At 44.4% G+C, this 24,207-nt stretch overlaps 1 protein-coding gene across 1 annotated transcript; it reads left to right on the top strand.

Moving 5' to 3' along the window:
• The first annotated feature begins 113 nt into the window (after positions 1-113).
• Positions 114-23,261, top strand: LOC143614410 (tRNA (mnm(5)s(2)U34)-methyltransferase, chloroplastic-like). Its single transcript, XM_077087857.1, has 8 exons — positions 114-203; position 1,813; positions 19,483-19,560; positions 20,697-20,760; positions 21,479-21,671; positions 21,738-21,811; positions 22,924-23,079; positions 23,138-23,261. The coding sequence occupies exons 1-8, from the start codon at positions 114-116 to the stop codon at positions 23,259-23,261; spliced, it is 780 nt and encodes a 259-aa protein (XP_076943972.1).
• Positions 23,262-24,207: the final 946 nt, after the last annotated feature.

Here is a 24,207-nt window from a genome sequence, read left to right as displayed (position 1 = left end):
CATCATTCACATCACACTAAATATTCATCTAGTAAACCCGAGTTATATTATATTTATATTTATTCCATTATGCGAGACTGATAGTCTGAGACCCGCCGCCAAATAGAAACAAGATGATGCTACGATGTTATCCAGTTTCCAGCATGTTCAAGTTCAACTACAAACATGTTGGATTATGTTACAATAGATTGTCGGTACCCTTTGTGAAGAGGTAGGTCCCAGCAGAGCCCAGTTGGACCCGCAAGACTCACCTTAAACAGGGACGTCTGCGCAGAGACCAACTGGATCCGCAGGACCAACCATGCTCAGAGACGTGACGTCCTTACGCGCAGTACGCAAGCTGTTCCCGCAGGAAATGCCTCCCATGGTGAAGGACTCCGCCTGTTCCCGCAGCCTCGGATACAAGCCATGAGGGAAGGCCACCCGCGCAGCATGGCTACACGCACAAGGTACTTAGCTCTCGATCATTTAGTGTCACCTGAAGGAATGAGCAAAGCCGGGAGCAGTCCCGTACAGAGGCGGGAGGGGGAATACTCCCGCCCAAATAAGCCAGTCTGTATACTGAAGGATCTTTTACTGTACCTGACGAGGTATGGGCGAAAGATCTGATCAGAGATACGACAGCTCACTGATACAGTATGGCGAGCAGCATGTTCCTGTACTGTATCACTATTAGCCGCTGCCTATTAGCCGCTGCCTACTCACCAACTACTGTCATACCACGTGCGTAGCCGGCAGTTGGTGGAAAGGGAATAGTATACAGCAGGCCTGGTCACTATCAGCCGCTGCCTACCCACCAACTACCAGCAGGGCACGTGCGTAGGCTACTGTTGATGAACAGGAACACTGTTGCAGCCGGCCATACCTCCTTGGAAACCTACCTTCGGCTATAAATACCCCAAATGGTATGATCATCTAGACACAACATTACATTATCACATTATCATCAGAATATACCTGATATCTGCTCTAGCAATCTCTTAATATACTTTTATATTTAAAGAGCAATCTAGTCTGATTCTCACGCCGGAGGGTGGTCACAAGGAGGAACCCCGCCCTTCTCAGTGACGAGCTCACGGTGTCTGTTTTGCAGGTTATCAGAAGAACCATCTTCCAAGGGTCTAACCCCTCGTGGGAAACATCTCTCCAACCCCCAGGTTACCAGTAATCTGTCCGGGGTCCGGTTAGTGTTTCTTCATTGGCGCCATCCGTGCATAAAGCTAGAACTACAATTTTCTCCAGTTTTTTCAAACTTTTACAAAGATGGTTAGAGAAATTCCGGTAACCACAACCCCAGCTACTGGGATGAACACCGGCAACACAGTTTTTACAAACACTACCCCGGCTACCGAAGCCGGGGCAAGTGAAGTAAATTTTACGAACACTACCCCACTTACCAAAGCTGGGGCAAGTGCAGTAAATGATCGCCTACTGGGATCCACCGATACCCAGTTTGAGAAACGAAAACTCCCCCGCCAGACTCTCGATGAAGTTAAGGCATGGGCGGAGGCACGACAAAAGGAATTCCAGGCTGAGTTGGACGAACGCTTGCGTTCCGTGCAACAGGCCGACGAATTCGAATACTGGGAGGATGACTCGGAGGAATCCGACTCCGACGCGAACCCTCGCCATAGGGCAAAAGGGAAGCGTAAAGAAACGGAATCCCAACCGAAAAGGCATTTTGGACAAGCCTTCAAACCAAAAAGCACAGGTGGAAGTCCACGAGACTTCTCCAAAACGTTCAGACCAAACGTTGCAAATGCAGGAACGTCCAAATTTGCAAGGGACATTGCTGAAGCAATGGCCCCAAAGAGTGCCAAACAAATGCCCAACATAGGCACATATGACGGTATATCTGATCCAGACGATCATTTGAACAGGTTCATAGCGGGGGCAACCGTCAGCAATTGGACGGAACCCACGTGGTGTTACATGTTCCAAATGACGCTGGTGGGGGCTGCTAGAGCATGGTTCGATCGTCTACCGGTCAACCACATCTACGACTGGGCAGACTTCCAACAGAAGTTTAGCCAACACTTCAGCCAGCAACGAAAGTATACCGAGGAGCAATGGACAATCCTCAAATGCATACGAGAGGAAGATGAATCTCTGCCAAACTTCATTACTCGCTTCAACTCAAAGAAGCTAAGTTTGGGCAATATCAGCGAAGATCTTGTTCGCGCTGCCTTCATCCAGGGCGCACATGACCCAGAGCTCATCCGCACCCTAACGGGTAAAGATGGCATGCCATCCACATGGGATGGCATCATGACAGCAGCAAAACGCTATGCGGAAACAGAGAAGCAACTGGGTAGAGATCTCCCACAGAGCACAAACCTCTACACCCAGAGGACGAGAGAAGACAACGTCCTCACCGCCCGACTAAATAAAAAACGAAAGCTAGGCATTTGGCAGTCAAGGGTAAACTTTGACACCTCATCCGGCTTGCAACATCGGTTGGGCGGAAGGGATAATGTACAGTCGCACCGGAACTCCAGATGGACGCCACTCACCAAAAGCGTCACTGAGATATTCGCCACTGAAGAGCTCCCATGGCCAAAGCCTCCAATAATCCGACATCGTCACGATGCTGATCGGAGCAAATACTGTGACTTTCACAAGACAAAGGGCCACAACACTGAAGAATGCATAGATGTAAAAGATATGGTCGAAGCATTTGTCAGAGATGGGACGCTCGCGCACCTCATGGCGTAATAAAGGCTGAGCAGGCGAGTGCGTATAGAACCCCAGCTGGGGAAAACACGAATCAATTCCAGCTTCAAAATCGAGACTACATGCTGCGTAAAGAACGAGATCCCGAACCAGGTGCGTATCGGCTCGATGGCACTCCCATCCCAACATGGAAGGGAGCTCATTTACACAGTCTGCATGTAAATCAATTCCAATTTGTAAAGAAAAGGCCAAGAGCCACTTCTAATGGAAATGATTCTCTTTAAGAACACCGAAGCTGATGATTTTACATTTATACTTTTCTGAACTAATATGCCGGTTTTCACCGCATAATTACGTCGTCATTGCATGGGAAGGCGGTCCTACCCGCACGAACCCAGCAACGTGACAAACCTTCACGCAGGTCAGTTGAAGGGGAAAAAGTTCAGCACCCAAAAATGAAAGTGCCGGTCTATCCGCATGAATCATTAAGGAAACTGAATAATAACCTATCAACAACCGCGCGTCGAACGGTTAAACTATCCAACACTGGTGACGGCATTCACATTACGTGAAGTCGTCGCGTGGGAAGGCGGTCTTACCCGCACGAACCCAATAACGTGGCAAACCTTCACGCAGGTCAGTTGAAGGAGAAGAGTTCAATTATCCCATTAAATGAAAGTGCCGGTCTATCCGCATGAATCATGAAAGGAAAATGAACACTAACCTATCGACAACCGCGCGTCGAACGGTTCAAAACAAAATTCTTAAAAAGGATAAGGAAAACCTACACGCAGGTCAGATAAGGGTAAAGTTTTGCCATCCTACTAAGTGCAAGTGACGGTTCTACCCGCACAATCACGAAAGAGGAAGCAAGACTTCCTGTTATCAACCACGTTCAAAGGTTAACTTATCCTCAAAAGGTGAGGAAAACCACACGCAGGTCAGATAAGGGTAAAGTTTTGCCATCCTACTAAGTGCAAGTGATGGTTCTACCCGCACAATCACGAAAGAGGAAGCAAGACTTCCTGTTATCAACCACGTTCAAAGGTTAACTTATCCTCAAAAGGTGAGGAAAACCTACACGCAGGTCAGATAAGGGTAAAGTTTTGCCATCCTACTAAGTGCAAGTGACGGTTCTACCCGCACAATCACGAAAGAGGAAGCAAGACTTCCTGTTATCAACCACGTTCAAAGGTTAACTTATCCTCAAAAGGTGAGGAAAACCTACACTGTAAGGCCCCGTTACCGGTAACCCTACTTTCGTGTTGGATTTACTCATAAACACAGTTCTAAATATCAGAGTTAATTAAAAACTTTACGCGGAATATAAAACTTTCATAAAACATTACATATCAATTCATAATCATGTCTTTAAACATTCCTCTTGTCTTTCAAAATCAAAACGTAACTTATAAAACATATCGGATCTTCAGATGCCAGGCTTTAGTCTTCTGCCATGTGTCCTCCACTCAAGCCAGCTGTCTCATCCTACTCACCTGCGTGCATACTAAAAGTCAGCTACGCTGAGTGAGTTCTAGTTAATCATACACTACCATACAATACCTTGTTACATACATACGTACTTAACCTCATAACTTTCTTTCATACACACATAAGTACTCATACCTTCATTCTTACTTACATACTTTCTTTCTTACTTACATACTTTCTTTCTTACTTACATACTTTCTTTACATTCATAATCATACGTTTTAAAGAGCCTTTCGCCCTATAACCTCACAGATATTATAAGGGTCTGGTCCCTAACATCACAGATATTATAAGGGTCTGGTCCCTAACATCACAGATATTATAAGGGTCTGGTCCCTATCATCACAGATATTATGAGGGTCTGGTCCCTAACATCACAGATATTATTAGGGTCTGGTCCCTAACATCACAGATATTATTAGGGTCTGGTCCCATGTTTTCGAATATTAGTAGGGTTCGATTCCCTCTTCGTTACCATACAACCATACATCATACCTCGAGTATTATTAGGGCTCGGTACCCCTTTCGTAACCATACAACCATACAACCGTCATTTCCTTCTTTTATTAACTTTCTTACGTTCATACACATAAACATACATATCATACTTGCCATATTTATAACGTTACAACCTGACAGTACGTGCAATATCCGAAGATCGTTCACGAACCATCAAGCAATCATTCATACATATCACATATATCACCTATGGCATACACTTATCACTTTGGATAAATGTATTAACAACACATCAAGTATGCACACAGCCCCGAAAACATAACAAGGAATGGGGCTAGAAACTCACCTGGATCCTGTTACGCTCGCCGTTGATCGTAATTCCTTTCTTTAACTGGGCTCGGCTAACTGTATAATATTTACACATATCAATTAACTACTGCTACTCGTTTGAATTTCTATCTATATATGACCCACAACGAACGGGGGTCCGGGGGCAGCGCCCCTAGCAGCGGGGTTCTAGGGGCGGCAGCCCCTAGCGGGGTCCAAGGGGCAGAGCCCCTGGCTGGGGTTAAGCTGCCAGGTCAGCTTGGAAAAATTTTATTTTCGATAACTGCCTTAACACATTTTCCATTAGGTTTTTAATTTATTTTATAGACGAACTTCGCTTCAGGCGAAGTTAAACCTTAGGCGAACTTGGAAACAGCTTGGTTCTGGCTTGATTCGATCGAATAGGAACACGTTCGATCGAATAGGAACACGTTCGATCGAATACAACACGTTCGATCGAATAGGAACACGTTCGATCAAACAGGAACACGTTCGATCGAATAGGAACACGTTCGATCGAATACAACACTCATTCGATCGAATACAAAACTCATTCGATCGAATGAGTTGGAGACCATTCGGTTGCTTCCCTATTCGGTCGACTGGACTTGTTCGATCTACGCATTCGATCGAATGGACTGATTCGATCGACTGGTTCGATCGAATGAGTCTGATTCGACTCCTTCAAGCTGGGCGACGGAGAAACCCACGGGTTTTCCAGATTTTCCAGATTTTTGACCCAAAATCGAAGTTTTTGACATGGAAATGCTCGGGATTGAAAGGGCTATCGATTCCTAGTACTTTTAAACACAAAAGCTTGCATTTTGACACCAAAACAAGGCGGTTTTTGACCCGAAAACTCAAGTTACGAAAATGGGAGTTTTTGCTCGATTTGAGGTCGAAAATGGTTATGAAAACGGATGATTTTCGAGAGGGACTTACCAAAAACGATTAGGAACAAGATTGTGGACTCGGATTTGTGATTTGAGAACTTTCTCTCTCTAGCTTCTCTCTCTAGAAATGAGAGTGTTTGGGTGGGTGTAAGTGAAGGAAGATGGTGAAAAATGGTGGAAGTGTCAAGAACTTTCGTTTTTATACTACGGGTTTGGTTAGGCTCGGGTTGGCTTCCTACGGGTCGAGACAGGCCGAGTTCATAAAATAACTAAGCCCAAGACCCGTTCCTTACTCGACATTAAATAACTAAAACGTGAAATTACTAAACATAACTTTCTTTTATTTATCAATATAAAAAATTTTAGGATGTTACAAGTCTTCCTCCCTTAAAGAGGTTTCGTCCCCGAAACCTAACTATTACATAAACAAACTAGGGTAAAACTTGCGCATCTCATCCTCGACTTCCCAAGTAGCATCAGATCCCTTGCGGTGCTTCCATATCACTTTGACCAAGGGTATAATCTTGTGACGAAGCTGCTTCTCCTTGCGATCAACGATCTTTATCGGTTGCTCGATGTAGTTCAATTGTTCATCAACCTCGATGTCCATTAAGGGCACGTGAGACGTGTCATCAGCTAGACACTTCCTCAGATGAGAAACATGGAAGGTTGAATGAATTCCTTCTAACTCATCGGGTAAATCCAGTTTGTAAGCTACTTCACCCACACGTTTTACAATCTTGAACGGTCCAATGTACCTCGGACTCAACTTTCCTCTTTTCCTAAAACGGATAATCCCCTTCCAAGGCGAGACCTTAAGCATCACATAGTCGCCAACGTTAAACTCAATTGGTCGTCGCCGCTTATCCGCATAAGACTTTTGTCTGTCTTGAGCGGCTTTCATTCTTGCTTTGATCTTATCGAACTTTGAAGACGTTTCTTGAACCACTTCTATACTTCCCATTTCCTTCTGACCAATCTCACCCCAACACACCGGGGTTCTACATCGTCTACCGTACAGCATCTCAAACGGTGGCATACCAATACTCGAATGGTAACTGTTGTTATAGGAGAACTCTGCCAGATGCAGATGATCATCCCAACTTCCACCAAAATCTAAAACGCAAGCACGTAGCATATCCTCAAGGGTTTGGATCGTCCTTTCAGACTGTCCATCGGTTTGAGGATGATACGCCGTACTGATGTTCAACCTCGTCCCCATAGCTTCATGAAATTTCTTCCAGAACCTCGAAGTAAACCGTGTATCCCTATCAGACACGATCGATAACGGTACTCCATGCTTGGTTACAATTTCTTTAATGAACAAGCTTGCTAACGTTTCTGACGAGATGGCCTCTCGTATGGGCAGAAAGTGAGCACTCTTGGTCAAACGGTCCACAATCACCCAGATGGTATCATGTTGCTTAGCTGTACGAGGTAGCTTAGTTATGAAATCCATGGTGATGTGTTCCCATTTCCACTCAGGTATCTCTAGCGGTTGCATCTTCCCACAAGGCTTTTGGTGTTCGGCTTTGACTTGTAAGCAAGTTAAGCACTTACCAACATAATCCACTACATCGCTCTTCAATCCTGGCCACCAGTAATCTCTTTTCAAGTCTTGGTACATCTTTGTAGCTCCTGGATGGATTGAGTACCTTGACTTATGAGCTTCATCTAAGATTCGACTTCTAAGATCACCATGGCGTGGGATCCACATACGGTCGAACCTAGTCTTAACTCCATGAGTGTTTTCCATCAACTCATCTTGCTGGCCATAAATCCTTTCCTTCTTTACTAACCCTTCATCTATTAACACTTCTGACTGCACCTTGATGATTTCTTCAAAAAGACTCGGGTTCATGATCAACTTGTATGACTTCACTGTTGCAAGGACTTCCTCATTCTTCCGACTTAACGCATCAGCAACCACGTTAGCTTTACCGGGGTAATACTTAATCTCACAGTCGTAATCCTTTATCAATTCTAACCATCTTCTCTGCCTCATGTTCAGTTCTTTCTGCTCGAAGAAGTACTTTAAACTCTTATGATCGGTATAGATAGTACACTTAGTGCCGTACAGATAATGCCTCCATATCTTAAGAGCATGCACTACAGCCGCTAACTCCAAATCATGCGTCGGGTAAGTACTCTCATGGACCTTCAACTGTCTAGACGCGTAGGCTATCACCTTCCCTCGTTGCATCAACACGCAACCTAACCCTTGATGCGAGGCATCAGCACAAACAACAAAATCCTCATCACCATCGGGTAAAGTAAGGATTGGAGCTTGCGTGAGTCTTCTCTTTAATTCTTCAAAGGCTTCTTCTTGAAATTTTCCCCAACTGAATACTATCGACTTTCGGGTCATACCGGTCAGCGGTGCGGCTATCTTGGAGAAACCTTCGATGAATCTCCTATAGTAGCCAGCTAACCCTAGGAAGCTTCGTATATCAGTCGGATTCTGCGGAGTCTTCCAATTCGTTATCGCTTCAATCTTAGCTGGGTCCACGGTAATCCCCTCCGGATTAACCACATGACCTAAAAATTGCACTTCTCTTAACCAGAACGCGCACTTCGAAAACTTGGCGTACAACCTTTCTTTCTTCAGAACTTCCAATACCTCTCTCAGATGCTCGGCATGGTCAGACTCACTCTTTGAATAAATCAATATATCATCGATGAAGACGATAACCGACTTATCCAACATCGGTCGACACACCCTATTCATCATGTCCATAAATGCTGCAGGAGCATTTGTTAGACCGAATGACATTACAAGGAACTCGTAGTGTCCATACCGCGTTCGGAACGCTGTTTTAGGGATGTCTACCTCTTTCACCTTCAGCTGATGGTAGCCTGATCTGAGATCTATTCGTGAGAACCAACTCGAACCTTGCAGTTGGTCAAACAGATCGTCAATCCTAGGCAAGGGGTATCTATTCTTTACCGTAAGCTTATTCAACTCACGATAGTCTATGCACATTCTCATACTTCCATCCTTTTTCTTCACAAACAAAACCGGTGCGCCCCATGGAGAAACACTCGGTCTGATAAAACCCTTGTCGAGGAGTTCTTGCAGTTGGGACAATAATTCCTTCATCTCGGACGGTGCTAGACGGTAAGGCGCTTTCGCGACGGGCTGGGCTCCTGGTATTAAATCTATCTGAAATTCTATTTCTCGCTCCGGTGGCAGCCCTGGAAGATCCTCAGGGAATACTTCTGGGTAGTCGCGCACAATAGGAACATCCTTCATTTCTTTCGTCTCGGCCGTAGCGTTGACAACATACGCCAGGTAGGCACCGCACCCTCGCCTTAACAAACCCTCGGCTTTTATCATCGAAATGACATTAAGTCCATAACTCTCCTTATCACCATAAACCGTCACCGCACTACCATCCAATGACTTTAACCTTATCATCTTACTTTTACATACTATCTGAGCCTCAAACTCCGACAACCAATCCATACCCAAGACTACATCGAACCCTCCTAAGGCCATAACATACAAAGTAACAGGGAACTCATGTCCCTCTAACTCTATCTTACAATTCTTCACCATTTTTGTTATTTTCACCGAAGTGTCACTTGCGGTTTCTACTACAAAAGTTTCAGACACTCGGCAGCCTTTCATTTTAGCTAGTTTACTAAACGTCGTAGCTACAAAACTTCTATTCGCACCAGAATCAAATAATACAGAAGCGGAAACATCGTTCACTAGAAACGTACCTGTGACGACATCCGGAATCTGCCTGGCTTGTTCCTGGGTCAGCATGTAGGCTCTAGTTCTGGGCCTAGCTTGATCGGCATCCTTCTTTCCACTACCTCCAGCTACACCTTCAGTGCACTCCCTTGACATATGGCCTGTCTTGCCACATTTGTAACATGCTGGCTTCGCACTGCACTCATTGGCATAATGCCCTACCTTCCCACACTTATAACAGGCATTCGACCCCATTCTGCATTCTCCACCATGAGCCTTTCCACATTTGAGACAAACATTAGAACTTTTACCCCACTTGCACTCACCACCATGCCTCTTTCCGCAGGTCTTACACGATCTCTTCTCCCACACTTTCTGTTTCTTATCCCTGGAGTTCCATAACTGAGTACCGGGTCGTTTAGCAGGAGTGACCCCTTTCTTCTCTTTCTCTTCGTCCCTTTCCACCCCATCATCCGCGGCCACGTCGGCATAGACCATTTCCGCAAGTCCAACAGCCGAATCAAAAGTAGCAGGTTGAACCGCCCTGACTAACATGCGGACCTTTTGTGGCAACCCCCTCACATAACACTTGATTCTCTTGACTTCAGTGTCAACCATGTCAGGCACCAACCTAGATAGTCGGTTGAACTCCGTGGTATACTCACGATGCGTCATCATACCGGCTTTTAAATTCTGGAACTTCATCTCCGTTCTTTCAACCTCGGCATCTGCACAGAACTTCTTCATTACCAACTCTTTCAAATCTTCCCACTTCATCCCTTTGATCTCTTCACGGGTCTTCCTCTGCTCCACACTCTCCCACCAATACATAGCCTCATCTACGAATGACTGAGTAGCATAGCCCACAGCTTGGTCGGGACGGCATTCGCTAATGCGGATAACCTTGTCCATAGCGGTTAACCACTGGAGAGTAGCGATTGCGTCTCCTAAACCAGTCAGCTTAGGCGGGTCACAACCTTTGAAGGACTTATAGCTGCACCCACCTTGTCCTCCTCTCCTATCATCGACTTTCACAGACTTATCCCCACTCGAGGCCCCTCTTTCACCTTCCCCATCCTTTCTACCATCACCACCCGCCCCTTCAGCAGTTCGTTCACGGCTTCCAGCAGATCCTTCGGGATTCAGGTTCTTCACAGCAGCAACTACAGCCTGAACAATGGCTGCTTGAACTGCAGGACTAAGTTGAACTTCCTCGTTGTTGTTCTGGTCTCCTCCAGCTGCGCTTCCTTCATCTTCGGTGTGGGAAGCTTCTTCTACCGAGGGTTGCCGGACAAGACGAGGCCTGCCACGACGTCCAGTGCGACCCCCAGCTTCAACAAATTCTCCAGCTCCAGCCATCAGTATCCTATATGAGAAAACACAAACATCATCACTCAAGGAACTATCTTGTACAAGGATAGTAAGGCTAACAGGTAATAACAGTGGCCAGTTGTGATTAGCTGATCACGTTACTTTCCGTGTCATATACACTTCCCTTTATGAGTCTATTTGTGCTGGTTCTACTTAAGCAGTTTGTCAATTTAAACAGTCAATTATTCCTATCCCTATCGTTCACATATCCTTTCTTTCTTATTAACATACATCATTTAATCATGCACTTTACCTTTACTGATCTTGCTTGAGCGACACATGGCATTCTTGAACTGGCATCTTCTTTCCTTTCTTACTTCAATCCCATTCTCTGTTCGAGTCTAAGCATGTAGGATGCTTAAATCTCTCGAACTTTGCTCTGATACCAACTTGTAAGGCCCCGTTACCGGTAACCCTACTTTCGTGTTGGATTTACTCATAAACACAGTTCTAAATATCAGAGTTAATTAAAAACTTTACGCGGAATATAAAACTTTCATAAAACATTACATATCAATTCATAATCATGTCTTTAAACATTCCTCTTGTCTTTCAAAATCAAAACGTAACTTATAAAACATATCGGATCTTCAGATGCCAGGCTTTAGTCTTCTGCCATGTGTCCTCCACTCAAGCCAGCTGTCTCATCCTACTCACCTGCGTGCATACTAAAAGTCAGCTACGCTGAGTGAGTTCTAGTTAATCATACACTACCATACAATACCTTGTTACATACATACGTACTTAACCTCATAACTTTCTTTCATACACACATAAGTACTCATACCTTCATTCTTACTTACATACTTTCTTTCTTACTTACATACTTTCTTTCTTACTTACATACTTTCTTTACATTCATAATCATACGTTTTAAAGAGCCTTTCGCCCTATAACCTCACAGATATTATAAGGGTCTGGTCCCTAACATCACAGATATTATAAGGGTCTGGTCCCTAACATCACAGATATTATAAGGGTCTGGTCCCTATCATCACAGATATTATGAGGGTCTGGTCCCTAACATCACAGATATTATTAGGGTCTGGTCCCTAACATCACAGATATTATTAGGGTCTGGTCCCATGTTTTCGAATATTAGTAGGGTTCGATTCCCTCTTCGTTACCATACAACCATACATCATACCTCGAGTATTATTAGGGCTCGGTACCCCTTTCGTAACCATACAACCATACAACCGTCATTTCCTTCTTTTATTAACTTTCTTACGTTCATACACATAAACATACATATCATACTTGCCATATTTATAACGTTACAACCTGACAGTACGTGCAATATCCGAAGATCGTTCACGAACCATCAAGCAATCATTCATACATATCACATATATCACCTATGGCATACACTTATCACTTTGGATAAATGTATTAACAACACATCAAGTATGCACACAGCCCCGAAAACATAACAAGGAATGGGGCTAGAAACTCACCTGGATCCTGTTACGCTCGCCGTTGATCGTAATTCCTTTCTTTAACTGGGCTCGGCTAACTGTATAATATTTACACATATCAATTAACTACTGCTACTCGTTTGAATTTCTATCTATATATGACCCACAACGAACGGGGGTCCGGGGGCAGCGCCCCTAGCAGCGGGGTTCTAGGGGCGGCAGCCCCTAGCGGGGTCCAAGGGGCAGAGCCCCTGGCTGGGGTTAAGCTGCCAGGTCAGCTTGGAAAAATTTTATTTTCGATAACTGCCTTAACACATTTTCCATTAGGTTTTTAATTTATTTTATAGACGAACTTCGCTTCAGGCGAAGTTAAACCTTAGGCGAACTTGGAAACAGCTTGGTTCTGGCTTGATTCGATCGAATAGGAACACGTTCGATCGAATAGGAACACGTTCGATCGAATACAACACGTTCGATCGAATAGGAACACGTTCGATCAAACAGGAACACGTTCGATCGAATAGGAACACGTTCGATCGAATACAACACTCATTCGATCGAATACAAAACTCATTCGATCGAATGAGTTGGAGACCATTCGGTTGCTTCCCTATTCGGTCGACTGGACTTGTTCGATCTACGCATTCGATCGAATGGACTGATTCGATCGACTGGTTCGATCGAATGAGTCTGATTCGACTCCTTCAAGCTGGGCGACGGAGAAACCCACGGGTTTTCCAGATTTTCCAGATTTTTGACCCAAAATCGAAGTTTTTGACATGGAAATGCTCGGGATTGAAAGGGCTATCGATTCCTAGTACTTTTAAACACAAAAGCTTGCATTTTGACACCAAAACAAGGCGGTTTTTGACCCGAAAACTCAAGTTACGAAAATGGGAGTTTTTGCTCGATTTGAGGTCGAAAATGGTTATGAAAACGGATGATTTTCGAGAGGGACTTACCAAAAACGATTAGGAACAAGATTGTGGACTCGGATTTGTGATTTGAGAACTTTCTCTCTCTAGCTTCTCTCTCTAGAAATGAGAGTGTTTGGGTGGGTGTAAGTGAAGGAAGATGGTGAAAAATGGTGGAAGTGTCAAGAACTTTCGTTTATATACTACGGGTTTGGTTAGGCTCGGGTTGGCTTCCTACGGGTCGAGACAGGCCGAGTTCATAAAATAACTAAGCCCAAGACCCGTTCCTTACTCGACATTAAATAACTAAAACGTGAAATTACTAAACATAACTTTCTTTTATTTATCAATATAAAAAATTTTAGGATGTTACATACACGCAGGTCAGATAAGGGTAAAGTTTTGCCATCCTACTAAGTGCAAGTGACGGTTCTACCCGCACAATCACGAAAGAGGAAGCAAGACTTCCTGTTATCAACCACGTTCAAAGGTTAACTTATCTTAATGCCTTAGAAATTTCGAAAAGGAAAACCTACACGCAGGTCAGATAAAAGTTAAAGTTTAGCCATCCTACCAAGTGCAAGTGACGGTTCTACCCGCACAATCACGAAGGAGGAAGCGAAACTTTAACCCATTATCAACCACGTTCAAAGGTTCTTATTCTAAACACCTGGAAAATTGCTAATTTAAACTAAGTATGCAAGTCATAAGTTTATAAAGCAAGGAACCCAAGGAAGGAAATAACAATCTTAGCAAAAAGATTAATATTTCAAGAATATATTACAAGAATGGCCGGGTAACTACCCGCCTAAAAGAATAAAACTATACAAGTCTATCTTAGCAATGGGAAGGGATCTTCAGGATCAAGCTTCAGGGCCGCTTCCACTTGGACCCGCTCCGTCAGAAGAACGGGGTGGTTCGAGGAACGCTTTGAGGACAGCTAACCCATCATCAGCAGCAGCTACTTCGTCCACCTTCTCCACCACCGGATGCGGGAAGGCGGCGTATTGGTTCAATGCTTGGTCATAAATGGCTTCGGTATCCACATCGAGTAAAGGGAAGTTGGAAGGCGGGACGCCTTTCTCAACAAACCCTAGACCAAGCAGGAAGCCGGCCTTTTCCCCATCCTCATGAGAAGCGTTGAGGGCTGCGGTCATAGCATCATCGTAAGAGGTCTCTGAAAAGACCCGACGCACAACCTACAAAAAAAAAAAAAAAAAAAAAAAAAAAATACAAGTATTAGAACCTTTTCTTACAAAAGAAAAGCGTGAAGATAAAGCTAAACATACCTGAGGCAACGCTTCTCGAAGAAGCCATTGGAGGGCAGCTTGAGCTTCGTTATGGGCGCGTTCGGCTACGCTCTTGTTAAGGTTGGCAAGTAAAACTTCCTTAGCGGCAGCCTCTTCGACGCCCTTAAGCTTCCGCTCGGTCTGGTCAAGCACCCCCCTTTGGTCCAGGATTTCCTGGAGTTTCTTGGCATCTTCCATTGCCAAGGCATCATGAGCGCGTTGGAGAGCCTCTAATTTGCCTTTCAGCTCCTCATTCTCCACACGCAAAGGCTCAGCAACGGCTTCAGCCTGGGCAGCCCTCTCGGTTGCGTTTCGCGCAGTCTCCCTGGCCAGCCGTAGCTGTTCATTCACAGCTTGGGCAGCCTTGGAACGGGCCTCGAGTCGCGCCTGAACTTCAACCTCGAGGGCCTTGAAGGCCTTCTCCTTGGCGGCGGCAGCTGCCGCCAGCTGTTGGTTCTCCTCCCGAAGAGCACGCGCCTCAGATACGTCCTTGGCGCGAGCTGCTTTCAACTTGTCGTTTTCACGACAAAGCAGCTCGACGCGCGGCTGCATCCGGGCTTGGAGAACCCGAAGCTCATTGGTTAGCCTACCCTCCTGGTAGCTAGCCATGGCTTCCCCCAACGCACCATGAGGAGCAGCGTGGCGAGCCCAGTCCACGCACTCCACAGGGGTACGAAGGGTTGTTCCTCGGCGTATGTTCCATCGCGGAACATACACTTCATTGGAATCCGACACTGCAAAAGAAACAAAGGCAGTAAGGAAAAGATGATAAACATAAGGGAAAAAGAAAGGAACCCTACGCACCTGTAGGGTCAATGACAGGCCGATAGCCGCCAAACCCATCACCTGAACCTAAAGGAAATCCATCCAACAGGTCAGGCAGACGGGAAGGGGGCAAAGATCGGCGGGAAGCCCTGCGCGTACCTGATGGTCCGGCCGTAGGTGCCGGTGGCGCGGGCATGGTGGCAGCCGCCGTGGTCGCCGTTGTGGTCGCCGCCTCCTCAGCAGCAGCAGTAACCGCCGGCTCCGTGAAGGATGCGGTAAAAATCGCACTCACGGCCGGCGGTGACGTCATCTCGGCCGGAACAGTTGGCTCAAAGGAACGAGCAACTGGACCAGCGGATGCAGGCGCAGGCGCCTGGGTCGACGCCTCAGGAAGGCTGACCGAGCCTACCGTCATTGGCGGGGAGGTACTCCCCTGCGCTTCACCCCGGAATGCGTCAACATCCACGCCTGCACAAAGAAGAAAGTGTTAGATAAATTTAAGAAGTAATAAATCTGCAAAGACATTATGATTGTACTTACGGGTTTTCTTGACCCTGAATGTACGGACGGGCGGGGAGGAACCCGATGGAGCCGGCCTCTTGGTACCGGTCACCGTCGTCTTCGTTGGTTCTCCGGAGGTAACGGTCGTAGCCTCCGGAACAGTGGTCTTCTCACCACCGGGCTTCCCCGCCACCTCTTCACTATCTGACTCCGAGTCAGATAGAACCACGGGATCAGCTGTGGAGGCCTTCTCCTTCCCCTTCACGCCGGCGGCAGCCTTCTTCTTCAGCACCAACGGAGGAGCATCTGAGGATTCCTCAGAAGACGGGTCAAGAATTCCAACAGCGGGTACAGCATTAAGGGGTTGAGGAAAGAATATCGCCTTACCTGGCCGCCGGTGGCTCAGGATCTCGTGGCCCAGCGGATAGACCTCCACAAACCGATCCGCTGTTTGCTCCAGGATGGGCAACTCGCCCTCGTCCAAAGCACGAGTACCCATCCGCGCGGGACCGTCGGCTTCCCGCGGAAACAGAAGCGACTCCAAATCATTTCCCTCTGAAAGAAAAGAAACAGTTAGAAGACAAACTCGTATCAAAAAGAAAGACAAGACATACCATAGGGAATAGAGTTCAAACCGTATTCGAGAAGGATGGGAACCTGAGACGCATCCTTCCACACCCGGCTCATCCCTAACATGACCATCCCGGACTCCGCAAACCGGTAAACCGGAGATTGGATCCGGGATATCTTCGAAAACCATTCCGCCTCCTGGTAATTGGGGGCGTGAAGGCTCGGTATCGCTTGGCCATTTTTAAACTTCATGGCTAGGGGGATGGCGCGGGCAGAAATGTAGAAGAATTCCTGCTTCCACGCGCGAAGACTGCGCTCGGTGTCGCAAATCTTCAGACCCTTAATACGGGTCGTCAGGGTGTACCACCCTTGGATGCACCTCCAGGTATAGAAGGTCATCAGGCGGTCCACATGGGGCTCGATGCCCAAAATCCGGCACACCCACTCAAAATGGCGAATCTTGGCGATCGCCATGGGGTGCAGCTCGGTCAAATGGACACCGTGCCTCTCAAGGACACGGTAAACAAATTTTGTCAATGGGAATCTAAGATTCCCATAGACAAAAAATGCAGCATAAACCCCGATCTTGCCATTGGGTGCATCGTACACGGTCTGGTGGGATTCAGGAAACTCATGCTCGAGATGATCGAGCATGAACTTCCTGACAACATACCGGTACTGATCGCCGGGCAGAGCACACTGGCACTCACCAGCAGTACCCCTGTCGTCAGCTATAGCTTCAGCATCACGAGAAGACATCTTGAAGAGGAAGAAGAGAACGATTTCGAGAGAATGCTCGATTGAATAAAGGAGTATTCGCCGGAAATCGCCTTAAAGATTAAGAGAAGAGTGAAAAGTATGGATTACAAATAACCCTCTCCCCCTTTATATAGTAATCGCAATTAATGCGGTGAATTTAATGCGGAGGAGAGAGAAATCGAATGTGCAATGAAACTATGACACGTGGCAAAAAGCAAGCTGGCAACAGCTGTTGAAAGGACGTATGCCAGTAATTTCGCGGCCACGCGCCCGAAATATCGCGCCCACGCGCATGAAAAAGCGTCTGGAATGACCATGTTCTGTCACGTCACCATAACTTCCTGCACGTCCTGACACAGTCAGAAGAAACCGTCGCACGACGTTTCAGAGGTTTGGACTGTTCTTATCTTTTCACCAACTCTTCGAATTTCAAAATTCAAAATTCGAAAATATTAAAAAGTAAGCGGGAAAATCCCCCCTTACCTTGGCAAACAAGTAACCGTAAGACGGATGCGGGTACAGTGTTAAGGCGAAACCCTTCACATACCTAGCACCCGCAGGGAATTGAAGCCAAGAACCTTGGCAAACAAGTAACCGTAAGACGGATGCGGGTACAGTGTTAAGGCAAAACCCTTCACATACCTAGCACCCGCAGGGAATTGAAGCCAAGAAAATCTTGGCGAACAACCGTAAGACGGCCGCGGGTACAGTGTTAAGGCAAAACCCTTCACATACCTAGCACCCGCAGGGAATTGAAGCCAAGTATTCCTCGGCAACCAAGTAACTATAAGACGGGTGCGGGTACAGTGTAAAGGCAAAACCCTTCACATACCTAGCACCCGCAGGGAATTGACGCCAGGAATACCTTGGAAGTAAAGTAACCGTAAGACGAGCGCAGGTACAGTGTCAAGGCAAAACCCTTCACATACCTAGCGCTCCGCTGGGAATTGAAACCAAGAAGGATCTTCTGGGCAATGCTTGCGGAAACGGAAATAACATCCCCGCATACCGGGAACGTCGAGAACTACGTTGTTTGAAGCTCCAGGATGGAATTGGTGGTCTTAACATAATTGATCACTATGTTCAAAACTACCAAAACCTCATGGAAAATCCATACAACTGGGACTCAATGCTCCTGACTTGCGAGGAGGTTACAGACCTACCCGCATCATACCCAAAGACCAAGCAGGAAACTCGGGCATTTCTGCAAGTGACAAGGACTTCCGCGAAGGGAATCCCCATGGAAAACCTTACAAAACCCTTTTCAAAACCCTTTGCTTAAGTCCAAAAGTTCACCTCACTTTATTAAACACGCATGAGAAGAACATTGGACTGGGGGGACTTGAAGAGGTAGGTCCCAGCAGAGCCCAGTTGGACCCGCAAGACTCACCTTAAACAGGGACGTCTGCGCAGAGACCAACTGGATCCGCAGGACCAACCATGCTCAGAGACGTGACGTCCTTACGCGCAGTACGCAAGCTGTTCCCGCAGGAAATGCCTCCCATGGTGAAGGACTCCGCCTGTTCCCGCAGCCTCGGATACAAGCCATGAGGGAAGGCCACCCGCGCAGCATGGCTACACGCACAAGGTACTTAGCTCTCGATCATTCAGTGTCACCTGAAGGAATGAGCAAAGCCGGGAGCAGTCCCGCACAGAGGCGGGAGGGGGAATACTCCCGCCCAAATAAGCCAGTCTGTATACTGAAGGATCTTTTACTGTACCTGACGAGGTATGGGCGAAAGATCTGATCAGAGATACGACAGCTCACTGATACAGTATGGCGAGCAGCATGTTCCTGTACTGTATCACTATTAGCCGCTGCCTATTAGCCGCTGCCTACTCACCAACTACTGTCATACCACGTGCGTAGCCGGCAGTTGGTGGAAAGGGAATAGTATACAGCAGGCCTGGTCACTATCAGCCGCTGCCTACCCACCAACTACCAGCAGGGCACGTGCGTAGGCTACTGTTGATGAACAGGAACACTGTTGCAGCCGGCCATACCTCCTTGGAAACCTACCTTCGGCTATAAATACCCCAAATGGTATGATCATCTAGACACAACATTACATTATCACATTATCATCAGAATATACCTGATATCTGCTCTAGCAATCTCTTAATATACTTTTATATTTAAAGAGCAATCTAGTCTGATTCTCACGCCGGAGGGTGGTCACAAGGAGGAACCCCCCCCCTTCTCAGTGACGAGCTCACGGTGTCTGTTTTGCAGGTTATCAGAAGAACCATCTTCCAAGGGTCTAACCCCTCGTGGGAAACATCTCTCCAACCCCCAGGTTACCAGTAATCTGTCCGGGGTCCGGTTAGTGTTTCTTCACTTTGTTTCCTCAGTTTCTTCGAACCATTATAATCATAATATTGGCTTCCACTCACAACCAATTAATCCCACTGATGACTCTCCTCTATCGGGTATGCTTCTCTATTTGTTTCATGATTTTTTTATGCTCTTCATAGACATACACGTATAGGGCTGGCAATTTAGACACGATACACGGTACGAACTTACACGACTTTAACAGGTATCGCGCCCGGGCGGACCTTATTTGGGGCGGGGAGCGGTTGCGGCCCCTTAGGTTTTCGGTTCAAAAGTAGGATGTATAGCCCATGTCTTTGTAATTATGATGTTTTTTTATATCTTTTACCACTCCTATTCAAAAGCTCATATTCATTTATATTTATCTATATGCAAGAGCATGTTATTTTTTGGGATTTATTTATATATATGAATTTATGACTAGTTTAAAATTTTGGCTCCCCAATGTTACTGATCAAGTTCCGCCATCGGGTATGGTCTTAATAGGTTTCGCGTACTAAACAGGTTGGCATGAATGGGCCTATTAATTTTTGTGTCTAAACCGGTAAAATACTCGTTTACCTGTTAAGTACCCATTAGGCCATTAGTACATGATTGATTAGATTTTTTTATAAATAATAAAATAAAATAATAAATATGTTGTATACCTTAAATATTTTAAGTTAACCCCTTATTTTTATACCAAACAATCGAACACTGCGCACAAACCTTTCTCCGATTCTCTCTCTCTCTGCATCTCCGGTAGTCGGGTGGTTTGCCTCTAAATCTCCATTAGTCACAGCCCTTCGATTCTCCGGTTTACCTCTCCACATCTCCGATTCTCCGGCAGTCCGGCCTCTTTGCAGTTGCAGGTTCGTGTTTCTAAACAACTCTTATCATGTCTTATCGTGTACACCTGGTATTAACAGGTTCGTGTTCGAGTTTGGGATACAGGTACACGATAAGTTTTTGTGTCATGTACAGGTATACATGTTTCGTGTTCGTTTCTTATCTGTGTATGGGTATACACGATATGCCAGCCCTATACGCGCATATGATTGTTATTTAATATACATGATGGAATCTGCTACAAATGAAATTGACTAACTAAACGTACAAATAACTAGAATAATTATTTTTACTATTGTACTGTTTTGAACAAGAGTAGTTACACCATGAGAAAAATAAGTAGAGTTGTTAGCATAACTACTCTGTCACGTTAATTGTTGTTTGTATTTGATTCTAACACTAGGTCTAGAGTGTGCGATGACGGACTATTTATTCGGAAAGAGAAAGGCCACCGAAGTTGCTCACTCGTAGGTGCTTCATTGCTCGTCGAATTTATATTTTTATATGTAAATCATCTGCCTTTATTGTAAATTTGTACCACATTACCCTTTAAGATATAGTAATCAAGAATTCAAGATTAATATGGATTTGGGAACATAAGGGATATTGCATATGGGGGTGTAAACAAGCCGAGCCGAGGGCTCGAGCTTGTTTATATTATTAATTAATTTATGTATGTTTTTAGTTATTTTAATATACTTTGAGAGAAATGTTAACGAGGCTAAGCTAGGGTTGAGCTCGTGTGCAATATCTTAAATGAGCCAAAGTTCAGCTCGAGCTCAGTTGTGCAGTGTGAAATTAATACATAGAAGTCCAAAAAAGTTGAAACTTTAAAGTACATTTGGCTCGTTAAGGCTTAATGAGCCCAATCGAGCTTACCGTGCAAGGCTTGATAAGGATCGGCCCGGTTTGAGCTTTTTATGAATCTGATCTCGAGTAGCTCACGAGCAACTCAGCTTGTTTGCACCCCGAATTTCATATTCTTTGATTTGTGCCAAATTAGGGGGTGTTTGGAACCTTGGTTTTAAAAAGTATATTTAATATTTGACTTAAATAATTAAATCCCAAACACCCCTTAAATGAGGTTAAATTAAGTCAACTTATATTATAACACATGAACAATTAAACATTTAGTAGTGTGTACAATAATCATGTTACAATTTTTGTGTTCTGTTATAAACACAGTATATGGAAACATGTAGTCAAGAAAGGTGATGCAGTTGTGGATGCCACTTGCGGAAACGGCTATGATACACTGGCAATGGCTAATATGGTGGCTGATGAATCATGTAATGGCCATCTTTATTCCATGGATATTCAAGAATCCGCGATACAAAATACCGCGTGTTTGTTGGATAAATCACTTGACCCGCATAAGGTAACCAGTTTTTATATTTAACAAATTTTCTATGAATTTTAAGTTGACTGTTATTATTGTTTTTAGAGAGAAATGGTAGAGCTGTTTGCCACCTGCCACAGCAAAATGGAAGAAGTTGTTCCAAGGGGCGTCACGGTGAGGTATATAGTGCGAGTCTAGGGGTGTAAACGAGTCAAGCCGCTTGCAAGCTGCTTGAGATCGGCTCGCTAAAAGCTCGAGTGGAGCTGAGCCTAAAAATAAGCTTGATCGAACAAAATTTGTGTTAGTTTATTTAATGTTTTTAGGCCTGTAAACGAATTGAGCGAACACGAACACCAACACCAACACTTAATCGAACAAAAAAATTGCGTTCATGTTCGTTTATTTAAAAAATGAACATGTTCGTGTTCGTTTATTTAAAGTCTAAACGAACAGTTCACGAACATAAATGAACATTACTGAACAAAGATAAGCAAACATAAATGAACACAAACAAACACAAATGGACACAAACGAGCACATATAAAACCATTAACTAGATGACTCATTCAGATAATATTTAATTATTTTCTGTTAATATGTAAACGAACATAAATAAACAGACATGAGCGAACACTAATAAACGAACATAAACTAACGTTCACGAACATAAATGAACAAACAAAACATGTGTTCATGTTTGTTTGCTTATTAAATAAATGAACATGAGCGAACTTGCCGTCGAACGGTTCACTAATAGTTCACTAAACGTTCAGTTTTTTTACAGGCCTAACTATATATATATATATAGTTCACTAAATGTTATATATTTAGTATATATATTTATATAATAACCATTATTATTTGTAAGTTACAATAAAATAACTATATATATAATATAATGTTATGTATATAAAATTCTTTAGTATAAATTAATTAATAAATAATAAAGAGCCGAGCTCGAGCTTGGGTTAGCCCGGGCTCAGCTCGTTTACACCCCCAAGTGTGACTCATAATCCAATATTTTTATAAAGTTGCACCTAACCAGGGGTGAAATTTAGTGAGGGCCCGGGGTGGCCCGCCCCCTCCCTGTTTTTTTGCATAGTGGTGTAAATTTACCTGTTTCCATCCGATAATTCTTATGCGTAGTGTAAATTAACCCGTTTTCGACTTAAAATTTGAGGCCGCCCCCTGTGTTTATGAATTTTTTAATGCACCCCCCCCCCCCCCCCCGCGGGGAACTTGTCCAAGCTTCGGCCCTGCACCTAACAGTGTGTTTATTATATTTAAATAGGCTGGTTGCATTCAACTTAGGATATCTTCCAGGAAGTGACAAAATAGTAATTACTAAATCCGAAACAACCTTATTAGGAATGGAAGCTGCAAGCAGGATATTAGCATCAGGAGGTCTAATAAGCATGTTAGTTTATGTGGGCCATCCTGGTGGGATGTAAGTGATTTTTTTTTTTAAAGATATGATCATATGATGAATGTTTGATGGTGTTTAGGGAAGAATATGAAGTTGTTGAAGGGTTTGCGTCTGGATTGTCGGTTAATGAGTGGATATGTTGCAAGCTACAAATGATGAACAGACCGTTAGCTCCGATACTTGTTTTGTTATGTAAGAGGTAGAAGGATGGAAGTTTATATATTCTTATTGTAATCTTTTGTTCGTTCATTTATGATCGTAAACGCTGGTTTCTGTTCATTGGTTAACTAATTTATAATTTATGAGTTAGTTATTATTGGTACTAGTTCAAGTGACAGCTATACTAAATTGATATAAAAACTTGTTAATTATTAGCATTTTCTATTGTGATGCAATTAGGGTGCAAACGAGACGAGCTGAGCCCGAGCTCGGCTCGTATAACTTGTACAGAGCTCGCGCTCGGCTCGTTTCGAGCTCTATTTCAAAGCTCGAGCTCGGCTAAGCTCGAGCTCGTTTACTATATATCAATTATTTTTATATATTTTTTTCTATTATAATTTTATGTATAAAATAATATATATTATTTAGTTATTTTTATTCATTTTTTCTATGTTATATATCAATTAATAATTATTAAATATACATTTCAAAAAATTATATAAATGTGTGAAGCTCGGGCTTGGGCTCGTTTATTAAACGAGCTTACTTTTAGGTTCGACTCTATTGAGCTATTTAACGAGCCAATCTCGAGTAGCTCACGAGCAGCTCGGCCACTTGCTCCCCTATATGCAATCAACATAATTTTTTATGATATATTGTTTAGCTAAACCACCAATTAACCAGAGTTTAACTACAATTAAGTCAGTGGCAAAGCTTGGACAAAAACGCTGGTGTGGCCGGATTCAAATAGTGTAGAAAGATTCATAAACCGGGGTGGCCACGCTCAAAATCTTCGAAACGAAATAAAAAATTTTCGGTCGAAATACGCATAAATTTACACTGCTGAGCAGGAAAACGGGTCACCCCGGGCCACAATACAAGCTCCCCCGCTTTAGATTAGTGATGGTATCTAGACTTTAATTTCAAAATTATTGTTTACTTTTTTAATGTATTAACGAACGATTGACGGAGTATCTGCATTGAGCATCG

This window comes from Bidens hawaiensis, unplaced genomic scaffold (genome assembly GCF_021521415.1).
Source record: "Bidens hawaiensis isolate Kalapana, Puna unplaced genomic scaffold, B.hawaiensis_p1.1 tig00039994_1, whole genome shotgun sequence".
NCBI lineage: Eukaryota > Viridiplantae > Streptophyta > Magnoliopsida > Asterales > Asteraceae > Bidens > Bidens hawaiensis.
This window is presented reverse-complemented; position numbering and strand designations above follow the sequence as displayed.

Bases quoted from the DNA above. Each gene is read 5' to 3' on its own strand.
- LOC143614410 (XM_077087857.1), top strand. From the start codon at position 114: ATGATGCTACGATGTTATCCAGTTTCCAGCATGTTCAAGTTCAACTAC. The intron at 20,761-21,478 runs GTAGGTGCTTCA...TTATAAACACAG, and splicing joins GCCACCGAAGTTGCTCACTC to TATATGGAAACATGTAGTCA. The intron at 23,080-23,137 runs GTAAGTGATTTT...GATGGTGTTTAG, and splicing joins GTGGGCCATCCTGGTGGGAT to GGAAGAATATGAAGTTGTTG.